The sequence below is a fragment of the Magnolia sinica genome, chromosome 18 (assembly GCF_029962835.1).
Source record: "Magnolia sinica isolate HGM2019 chromosome 18, MsV1, whole genome shotgun sequence".
In the NCBI taxonomy this organism is placed as follows: domain Eukaryota; kingdom Viridiplantae; phylum Streptophyta; class Magnoliopsida; order Magnoliales; family Magnoliaceae; genus Magnolia; species Magnolia sinica.
Window position 1 is genome coordinate 18,794,474 of NC_080590.1, and position 11,168 is coordinate 18,805,641.

The 11,168-nt window shown below is 44.4% G+C and overlaps 1 protein-coding gene across 1 annotated transcript; it reads left to right on the plus strand.

The window, feature by feature from the left end:
• The first annotated feature begins 302 nt into the window (after positions 1-302).
• On the plus strand, positions 303-10,917 carry LOC131234049 (homeobox-leucine zipper protein ANTHOCYANINLESS 2-like). The gene is made up of 9 exons (XM_058231017.1): positions 303-1,746; positions 1,970-2,181; positions 2,270-2,387; positions 2,487-3,173; positions 3,611-3,712; positions 3,839-4,048; positions 6,348-6,522; positions 6,610-6,977; positions 9,992-10,917. Exons 1-9 carry the CDS (start codon positions 1,588-1,590, stop codon positions 10,361-10,363), a joined length of 2,403 nt encoding a protein of 800 aa, XP_058087000.1. The 5' UTR covers positions 303-1,587; the 3' UTR covers positions 10,364-10,917.
• Positions 10,918-11,168: the final 251 nt, after the last annotated feature.

An 11,168-nucleotide genomic window follows, 5' to 3' on the forward strand; every position in this document is an offset into this window, starting at 1 on the left:
AAATTCGATAATTACAATCATCATGTTAGTGTAGATTCTCGGGGTGCACTTATCCTCCATCCAGGTCAACGATTTGTAGCCTTCGTAGCGCTAGGCCATGTGTGTAAACGGTGCTAAACTAACACAGAGCACCACGACTTAAGATTCGTAAAAGGACATATGTGTCATTACAAGTATTCACGAGTGCACGGCTGTCTTTTTACGCTACCGGTGCATCGCACTTCCATTGCATACGCGCCCCCCAAACCGTGATAAATACACACGCTCCCGTACAACCACAGAAAGCAAAGCCAAGCCCAAAACCAGCATTTCCAGCTCCCCTTCATCCCTCCTTCCAAAAGAAAGCAGAGAACCGTACGGAGCTGCGACGGTAACCGGCGGAGACGACCGGAAACCGGCTCTCAAGAAACGAGAAGCCGAAGAGAAGAAAGGCATTATGAATAGTTAGAAAAAAGCAGAAGCTAGGTTTTGGGTTTCGTTTGAAAAGGTCAGAGGCGTTTTCTCGTGCCATTGACTAACGAAGCGGCTCTGGAGTCGTTGTAAGTCAGCTGCGGGCAGACTCCTTTTCATCTTTTTTCCTTGCTTTTTTTTTTCTACTCGCAGTACAGATCCCGACGTTTTTGTGGTAGGGAGACGGAGAAAAACAACGGAGAAAGATCCGCGGATCTGAAATCACTGCTTTTTATCTTTTGGCGTTTTTACCAGGGGTATAATCGTAAAAAAGGGTCGAGAGAAGAAAGAGAGTACTTTTCACACCGTCTAGGCTGGAAATCTCTTTTTCTTACAAAAAGCGAGGGTCAACCAAACAGCCCTTTTTTTCCCCTTCTCTCTCTTTCTTTTGGGATTTTGTATTTGTAAGGCTTCGAAGAGTCCACACATACGTTTATCTTCGCCTTTTCTGTTTCTGCAATCGCCCTACTTTTTTCCTTTTTCTTCTCCTTTTGGAAGGAAGCTGAGGCGAGTTCTGCAGTCGCATGCAATCCAGATAAGAGTGGAGAAAGCTAGGGTTTTCTTCTTTGCTTTTTAGGGCTTTTCTTTGCGCGCGTGCGTGCGTGAGAGAGAGAGAGAGAGAGAGAGAGAGAGAGAGAGAGAGAAGGAAGTGCTACAGCAAGCTTGTATAGAGAGAGGGGGTTTTGCTTGGCTTCTTTCTCTTTCTTTCTCTCAAGAGAGAGGGAGTTGGAGGCATTTGTTCATAATCGGGTTTCCCTTTTACGCTTCTGCCTCCTCTGTTCTCTCTTTAGGATTTTCCTTCTTTTTGTTTTTGTCACTCTCTTTCTGCTTGGATTTCTTCATTTTCATTTTCTGAGGTTTTTGGGTTCTGGGTCTGTCTTTTTTCCTTCTTTTCTCTGGTCTGGTTGCATGGTTGGAAGGGGTTGTCGGGTGTTTGGGAATTGAAAGCATGTTGCATGGTTTGAAAGGGTCCGGAATTGGAGAAGAAGGGTTGGGAAATGCAGTTCTAGGTCTGTGTAGGAAGGATTTCGAGGTGGGGCAGGAAGAGAAGGAAGAGAAGTGAAGAGATCTGAAAGAGGGAGTTGGCTGAAGTGAAGAAAGATAGAGAGAAATAAAGCGAAAAGAAGGGATTTTTTGATGAGTTTTGGAGGTTTTCTCGACAAGAGTTCTGGTGCCAGGGTCGTGGCCGATCTGCCTTACAGCAACATGCCGGCTGGAACAATCGTGCAGCCACACCTTGTTGCCCCTGCACTCGCCAAGTCCATGTTCAACTCCCCAGGCCTCTCTCTCGCTCTTGTAGGATTGAATTCTCTCTCCCTCTTTCTTTCTTCTTCTTCTTCTTTTTTTTTTTCCTCTTCTTGTATGCTGTTGTTGTTTTTTTTTTTTTTTAAAAAAAAATTTGTTTATTATTTATTATTTATTTTTTACTTTTTAAATTTTTTTTTTTTAAATTTATTATAGCTGATTTTGATGTGTGTTTCTTCCCTTCTTGCTTCTTTTTTTCCCTTTGGTTTCTCAGAAAACAAGCATGGACGGGTCGGGGGAGATGGGTCGTGGTGGGGGAGGAGATTTTGAGCTGCCTTCCGGGAGGAATAAGGAAGAAGAGTATGAGAGCAGATCTGGAAGCGATAACATGGATGGCGGATCTGGTGATGACCAAGATGCAGATAATCCTCCGAGGAAGAAGAGATACCATCGTCACACACCGCAACAAATCCAAGAGCTTGAAGCGTAAGATCTCTCTATTCTATTCCTACTTCTCCACTTTTTTGGGTCTGTCTCGTTTTTCTGATGAGATTTCTCTTCGGGGCCTTCACAGTCTATTCAAGGAATGCCCTCATCCTGATGAGAAACAAAGGTTGGAATTGAGTAAGAGGCTTTGCTTGGAGAGCAGGCAAGTCAAGTTCTGGTTTCAGAATCGTCGTACCCAGATGAAGGTAGGTTTCCTTTCAGCATTTCTGTTGTGGGTTTTCTTTTCTTTGTAGTATTTTGTAGATCTGTTTGAGATGGAACCTGAAAATCTGATGCTTTGGCAGACCCAACTTGAACGCCACGAGAACTCAATTCTTAGGCAAGAGAATGATAAGCTTCGAGCAGAGAACATGTCAATTAGGGACGCGATGAGGAATCCGATCTGCAGCAGCTGTGGTGGGCCAGCAATGCTTGGTGATGTGTCTTTGGAAGAGCAACACCTTAGGATAGAGAATGCCCGTCTGAAAGATGAGCTGGACCGAGTCTGCGCCCTTGCTGGGAAGTTCTTGGGCAGGCCAGTCTCATCCATGGCGAATTCCGTTCCACCCCCAATGCCGATCTCATCTTTGGAGCTCGCTGTTGGGAGCAACGGGTTCGGTGGTTTGAGCACTGTGGCTACCACATTGCCCTTGGGAACTGATTTTGGAGCCGGGGTTTCGAGCACGCTTCCTGCAGTCTCCACAGCTAGGCCGGGGAACGTGATGGGCCTGGAGAGGTCTCTGGAGAGATCATTGTTTTTGGAGCTCGCATTGTCTGCCATGGACGAATTGGTTAAGATGGTGCAGACTGAAGACCCTCTTTGGATTCCCAGTTTGGAAGGAGGGAAGGATACATTGAACTATGAAGAGTATCTGCGCTTGTTCCCCCGGTCCATTGGGCCTAAACCTGTTGGGTTTGTGACTGAGGCCACGAGGGAGTCTGGGATGGTGATCATCAACAGCCTGGCCCTCGTAGAAACGCTGATGGATGCGGTAAGCAATTTCATCCTTTTTGCCTCATGATTTCTCACCTTCTGCTGAATCTTTTAATTTTCCTGGTACCGTTTGGCTATTCTGTTGACTGATGGAGGGCATGCTGTCATCTTTTTAAGTGAAATAAATGTATTTGTTGTATTCACCATCTTCCATTCCCTTTTTCTAGCAAATTCAAATTGGCTTCTGATTTGGTAAAAGAAAATCTGCTATTTACCATCTCTAAATCAGCACTTGTCTAAACTGAGCTATTATCTTAGTAATTTGAACTTCCTTGGATTCCACACCCATTTGGGGCTTTGCATTATTTTGTATTCTGAAATTGCATGGTTTGTGATGGTTTTGATGCTGGTAGCTTTGAATAAATGTGTAGATTATAGAGTGGTCAACCTAGAAATTTCATTATTGGAATAATTGATTGTAGTGGTTCATTACAGAATCGCTGGGCGGAAATGTTTCCTTGTATGATCGCAAGAACCACTACTACTGATGTGATATCCAATGGCATGGGCGGCACTAGAAATGGCGTACTTCAGCTTGTGAGTTATATCTGCCCCTTGTACTTCAACTTCACAGTGCAACTTGTAATTTGAAATAGATGTGCATTGTTTTGGCAATTATTTGGATGCCCGTTGTTTCTCTAACCTTACCTGGCTCATGTGCAGATGCATGCAGAATTGCAGGTTCTGTCGCCACTGGTCCCTATACGCGAGGTCAACTTCCTCAGGTTCTGCAAACAGCATGCTGAGGGTGTTTGGGCTGTTGTTGATGTGTCGATTGATAGCATTAGAGAAAGCCCAAGTGCATCATATATGAACTGCAGGAGGCTCCCTTCGGGCTGCGTTGTGCAAGACATGCCCAATGGATACTCAAAAGTAAGGCCTTCTCAACCACACTGTCTAAGCATAGATTCAAGCAAACATCCTAGGGCCTGTTTGGTAGACGCTGAGAAATGAGTTCATCTCATTCTAGTTAACATTAATTATGTATTAGAGATTTTTTTCAAATGGCATTTTAAAAATTATCATGATAACCATATTATATAAACTATGATCCCTAATGCATAATTATGGTTAATAAAAATGAGAAAAACTTATTTTTAGGCATTACCAAATCGGCCCTAATATTTTTGTTGTTTTCTCAAATTGGTGCCCCATGGAATTGTATATTCGGTTTTAGTTACAAAATTCATGAATTGTGTAGGACTAGGTTTATAGGTCAATCACAACCGCTGTTCCCAAGTGTCTCGAAATGGGTTATTGGGAAAGCTGTAGTTTGGATCTTAGTCATCCATTTCTTGAATCCTATCAGACAAGATTAGAGGTATTTGCACCGTTCGTTTGGTCAATCACAAGCCACTCGAGCTCGTGCTCCCGAGAATTTCGTTGGGTCAGGTGCCCACGAATCTAACAGATTTTAGTCATCAGTTCTGAATACTGTATCCAGGGCTGCTGATAAACTAATGATATTTTGAAGCCTTTCGAGAATCTAGTCCTTCTTGTGCTATTATTTTATGCCTTAGATGCTTCTTCTCCTGCCTTAATTACAGCAGCCTGTTCTCTTTTAATACCGCAGTTTGCTTACTGTCTTTATTCAATTAGTTTGTCATTGCTTTAGGGAATCGAGAGTACCTACCACCTTCTTCTTCTGGTCTTTTTTTTATTCATGGAAGCCTCTACTCCTGTTTTTTTCTGCCTCGGACACATTAATTTCACAGCCTTTATGTGTAACTTTATAATCTTCCATGTATTTTATCACATTTAATTAATATTTTAGTCCTCACCCATGATACATCACTGATTTTCCCTCAATATTTAAATCTTCACTGGAACCGAGCACTGGAGAAAACTATACATGATCTGGTTCCAGCCATTCTTACTTTGATTTTGTTTCCCATGAGCCATGCTAGCATACCTGATGCACTGAGAGACACTTGGGTGGAACTGACATCAGGTCCACCCCATCCATTGGATATACTGCCTCATGGTCACCTTAGAGCCCAAAATCATGACCATCCTGAGCTCAGGTAGGCCACATCCTAGAAAGAAGTGGGTCCCAGCATTAGTTTTGTGTAGGGCCCATCGTGGTGTGTTTATGTCATCCAATTCATTCATCTGATGTGCCTCTTCAGGCTGAAAGAGTTTACCAAAAATCACAGTATTCCAAAACTCAGGTGGGTCAAACTATGTGAATTTAGTGGTTTTCAGGTATAATTCTGCAGTTGGCCCACCCGAGTGTTGAATCAACCTTATTTTTGTGATCCAGCCAAAATAAGGGGTGATGCATCTGATGCCCAGGTTGAATTTCATGCACGGTAGGTCATTTGCCCTGATAGGTTCCTAAGCAAGTGAGAAGTACCCACACGAGTCTATCACCGTGTTTCACTTCTCAATGCTTATGGGTACCTGTGGCCATGCCCATATTATATTGTGTTTCGGGAAATGATGTATTCTCGCCACCCAATGTTTTGACAAAAAGGAAGGGTGTGTGCATCGAAAAGATTGGGTGTAAAATATCAATCCACCATCAATCATCAAAATGTGTGGCTCCGTTTCCTCATTGGGCCCAATGTGCAGAGATGGTCTGATTATCAAGACCCTCCAATGTTTTTAAGAAAAAAATATACCATTGATATGTGACTATGCGTAGCTGAAGGTGGATAATTGAAATGAAAATGATTTGCATAGATCAATGGTCAGGATCACTTTCGTCAGCATTATGATTGGACCATAGGCCCCTCCGCATAGCACGCAGGTGGTGGATGTTTTGGATTAGCCAACCATATTTTGCATGTGTGGCCCATGGGGCGTATCACATGCTATGAACCCGAGTTGAGTTGCAAGATTAAAAAAAGAAGAAGAAGAGATCTCTGGGCAAGATATAAAGTAATAGAAGAGAGGCTTTTCATGGTGTATCGTTTTTGCTCGCTTGTTTTATTCATCCACTGGCCCTTTCAAGCTTCCTGATGTAAAGAGTCAATGCACGTAGTTTCTAATTCAAGCCTTTTTAAAAAAAAAGGAAGGTTGACGAAATGCATTCCTGAAATACGGAGGGGGTACTCTCGTCTTTTCTTGCTTGGGGAGTGTCACGGGGCTTGTATTGCGGGTGAGCAAAGTGCGCCCCCATGGCGCACGTTAGAGAAATGGGAGAGTAACTTTTGGAACGTGGGCGCAGGTTACGTGGGTGGAACATACCGAGTACGACGAGAGCGCAGTGCACAACCTCTACCGTCCGCTGCTCAGTGCTGGCATGGGTTTTGGGGCCCAGAGGTGGGTCGCCACTCTCCAGAGACAATGTGAATGCCTGGCTATCCTTATGTCCTCCACCGTTCCTTCCAGGGACCACACCGGTGAGTAGTGGTTGACCATCCTATCTCATTTGATCCGATCTGATCTTCACCATTGATTTTGCAAATAACAAGATTTTCTGAGTGCAGCTATTACACCAAGTGGTCGCCGCAGCATGTTGAAGCTTGCGCAGCGCATGACGGACAACTTCTGTGCGGGGGTGTGCGCGTCGACCGTGCACAAATGGAACAAGCTTTGTGCCGGCAATGTGGATGAAGATGTGCGGGTGATGACGAGGAAGAGTGTGGATGATCCCGGGGAGCCGTCTGGGGTCGTGTTGAGTGCAGCAACATCCGTCTGGCTCCCTGTCTCACCACAGCGCCTGTTTGACTTCCTGCGTGATGAGAGGCTCAGGAGTGAGTGGGACATACTCTCCAATGGGGGGCCCATGCAAGAGATGGCTCACATTGCCAAGGGGCAGGACCACGGCAACTGCGTTTCTCTACTCCGTGCCAGTGTGAGTTTTCTTTCCTTCAATACAATTGCTAGGGCATGTTTATGCGTGGAAAGATGTGAACGTATGTTTTGCTGCGCCATGGGGTTCAAGGCCTAAAAATTGGTCTGGTCCACTTGGCTGGGGCCACATGCACGAGAAATTGATGGGCCAGAGTAGACAGTAAGCGGCCTGTATTGACCTACATGGCCCGCCTTCCGAGTTGCCTGATTCTGGGCCCATGGCTTGGATTTGGTAGATCTGTGCTGTGGGCCCAACCATGTTGTATGTGTTTTATCCATGCTGTCCATCCATCTTGCCAGCTAATTTTAGGGCATTACTCGGAAAATGAGGCATATCTAAATCTCAGGTGGACCACACCACACGAAATAGTGGTGATTGAATGGCCACCATTAAAAACTTCCCGGAGGCCACAAGTTTTGGATCAAGCTGATATGTGTGTTTTCCCTTCATCCCTGTTGGTTGGATGGCAAATAAACATTGTAGTGGCCATATAAGTTTTTAGTTTTGGGCGTTCAATCACAGCTGTTTCTTGTGGTGTGGTCTACCCGAGATGTGGATTTAAATTATTTCTGGTCTCATGTCCCGAAATGATCTAGAAAAATGCATGGATGTCATGGATAAAACACATACATCATGGTGGGGCCCACGGGGTCGTTGCAGCTAAAACTAGTGCAAGAAAAGGAAATGCGTGCCCAACGTGATATTTGTTAGACATCCACTGGGTCCATCATTTGATCCAAAAATAGGACAAAGCCAAAGCTCAAGTGGACCACATCCATTGAAATAGTGGGAATGGGACGCTTACTATAGAAGCCTTTACGGCCCTTCCAAAGTTTTTCATTAGAATTGAATATGTTTTTTTTTTTTTTTCAAAACCTTTCATCGTGTCCTTTGTGGGCCCGTCGCGTAGGTAATTTGCGTTTCGTTCCGTTTGTTTACGAAAATGTCCTTCAGTTTCGAATTTCGATAGTTCATTATGACCTCCATTCATCTGTCGTTTTGGGTGAATTGACGTCTCAGCCTGATTTCTGCGCCCAAAAGCACGCCGATGGACGGTTGCCCCTAGCGTGTTCTTACTAGCTGCTCATGATCACCAGCATGTGGCGCCCACTTGCAGTGATGGTCCAATCCGAACCCTCTACCGACTATAATCTGACCAATAATAAGCTAATGGCCCGCAAAGCACACTTCAAAACGATCCTGATCGTCGATCTTTAGAATTTTCAATATGCCCCACACTGAATTGAAATTTTCCTTACAATGTTTTACGTACATCTGCACAGACGTCGAAAATAATCCATTACAGAACAAGTGTGAATAGTATATAACTAAAAAAAGGGACGGTTGTGATTGTCGGACGTAAGCTTCCCTCGTCTGTTGGGAAAAGGCTAGGAGCAGTGTGTTAAGGCTTTTTGCCATCTTTTCCACCCCCGAAAAGCAGGCAAATGAGACACCTGCTCTCTCTCTCTCTCTCTCTCTCCCTCTGACGTTAGAGATTCAGGGGTTGAGGGGACCCTTTTTCTGTAAGATTTCCCTTTACATGAAGCAGGCGCTCAGACCCCTATAAAAAGCTGAGTGCATGATCTGTACGTCGCCAGAAAATTACACTCTCACGCTCTCCTGTGTTCTCTTCTACACGCCTTTTTTTCCTTGTCCTTTCTTTCTTTCTTTCGTTTTTTTCCCCTCATCATAGCCTGTGGAATCATATTTTAATTGGGTGAAACCATTATCGCCCATAAATCAAATTTTACCTCGGGTCGTTGGCAATTATGTGGGTTTGGCAATCCACACTGTTCACCGGACCCCATTGGATGTGGATGTCACACCAAACAATTCCCCTTCATTGCAGGTTTATCGCTGGTGCATATTTGTAGTTGTAGGCCACTGATTGGGGTCAGGACTTCCAAACCTAGACCTCATATATATATATATATATATATATATATATATATATATATATTTCTGGGGTCATCCCAATCCAAGGTGGGGTCCCAGATCTTGGACCTCCGCATTGGCGTGCATGATTCCATACACATGGGCCATGGTTTATGGCAAATCCTAAATGGCGGTCCGATGGGCTTGGTGGAATGACTGCTCCTAAAATTCCTCAGGCCTCCACATCTTAACTATTTTCCTGGGATTGGGGATTATTGTAGGATCTCTTTTTTTTTTTTTTTCGAAGTATTATATCCTAACATTATAATAATCATTTAGGCCTTATCCTAACTAATCGGGTCCGCCACACAAATAGTGATCGACCATTCCATTCTCTCAACGGCCACAACCACGAGAAGACCGTAGGTCGTCGAGTCTTTTCTGACTACCCTACCTACACTCGCCGCACCAACGGTGCAGTTCTTTTGGTGTACACGTGACCATACCAAGTGTACTTACCTACCATTGCTTCTACCCATCTGGAATTTCTATAGGTAAAAGATACTGCATATCTCATAAAAATTTTCCCCAAGTGAAGCTGATTATTTCTTGGTCATCAATCTCAAATAATTTCTCTTTGCCACTCCCGTTTAGAACAATAACTGTACTTCGGATACTCTCTTAGTCCAAGTAATTTTAAATCTTCCGGATTCTAAAGCATCCGAAAATTATCTCATCTGCAGATAATCTAATTTATGGGTTCTTAAGTGGTCCACAAAATTATTATTATTTCCTAATCCCCAACCATTAACCTGAAATCAAATATGGCCCCATCCTTGACGTGGAAAGGGGAAAAAGAAAAAAAAGAAAGGCCTTCAACGTGCCTAGTGAACACAACGAGGTGGTGTGCAGCTTACCTTTCACCATTGACCTGTGCGTCTGAATGCCGTTAAAATTGCTACCCCACCATTATCAGACCCGGGAGATGTCCGCTATCAGAGGGTTAAGGATCAAAGTGGATTTTGGGTCCATCTGATCAACGGTTTTAGATGAGGAACCATGGCCCACATGTAAGCATTAGATATTCGTTTATAGAAGTAAATAATTTTTCTGAGTATGGTTTCCGTTGACTTGTACAGGCGATGAACTCAAACCAGAGTAGCATGCTAATCCTGCAGGAGACATGCACCGATGCGGCTGGATCACTGGTGGTGTACGCCCCAGTTGATATCCCCGCCATGCATGTGGTGATGAACGGTGGGGATTCAGCGTACGTGGCACTGCTCCCTTCGGGCTTCGCAATCGTGCCAGATGGCCCCGGCTGCCGTGGGTCTCATGGTAACACCAACGGGTCGCCTAGGGTGGGAGGGTCGCTCCTGACGGTAGCATTCCAGATCCTGGTCAACAACCTCCCGACGGCTAAGCTGACGGTGGAGTCAGTGGAGACAGTGAACAACCTCATTTCCTGCACTGTCCAGAAGATCAAAGGGGCCCTTCACTGCGAGAACTGAAGTCTCTTTCAGGCATCCATCCCATTCATGCCATTGCAGCTCCAGAAGGGTGTGTGCAGGATAATAAATTACACCCCACCTTATTACATATATCATGTTAGCGAAAATTGGAGGAAAAAGGACAACCAAAAAGAAAAGAAAAAAAAAAAGAAAGAAAAAGAAAAGAAAAAGGAGAAAATCTTGAAATGCTCGCAGCGGGGGGCTGAGTCAAGAACGAACCGCGCGTGGAATCCCTTGCTAGGTGGTAAGGATCAAGTCCCTCCCCCTCTCATCTCCTGTTATCTGCGACCACCAGCAATTTCTTTCTTTAGCACAGAGCAAGGGTGGTGGTTCGGGCATTGACTCATCGACCCGTCAGAGATTTCGAGAATTTACTGAAAAAAAAAACGAGAGAAGGAAATGGAGCCCCCTTTTATTATTATATTATTATTTATTAGTCATATATATATATATATATATATATATATATGTATCCTGTTGTTGTTGTTGTTGTTAGCGGACTTTTTCGTTGTTACTTTAATGCAGTTTGACTAAATTAGTCTTTACCTTTTTCACTCTCTACTCTCTCTTCTTGGGGCCCATGATTCGGTGGTCCAAATTTCATTTCGGCAGTTTGGGTCCCACCACAGTCGATGGGCCATGCAAACCGGAGGCACCCGTTAAGATTCGAACACGTCATTGGATACATTTATTGATAGGTGGAAGCACACAATGTCCAGCTGTTTTGTCCGGTGACGCCTAAGCTCGCCAAGCAGCGCATGTACGGGAGTGACTGGTAGACCGGTTACAACCGTCACCAGTGGAG

Coding starts and splice junctions, on each gene's coding strand:
- LOC131234049 (XM_058231017.1), top strand. CDS start 1,588: ATGAGTTTTGGAGGTTTTCTCGACAAGAGTTCTGGTGCCAGGGTCGTG. Junction 2,182..2,269: donor CAAATCCAAGAGCTTGAAGC/GTAAGATCTCTC, acceptor GGGCCTTCACAG/TCTATTCAAGGAATGCCCTC. Junction 6,523..6,609: donor TCCTTCCAGGGACCACACCG/GTGAGTAGTGGT, acceptor TTCTGAGTGCAG/CTATTACACCAAGTGGTCGC.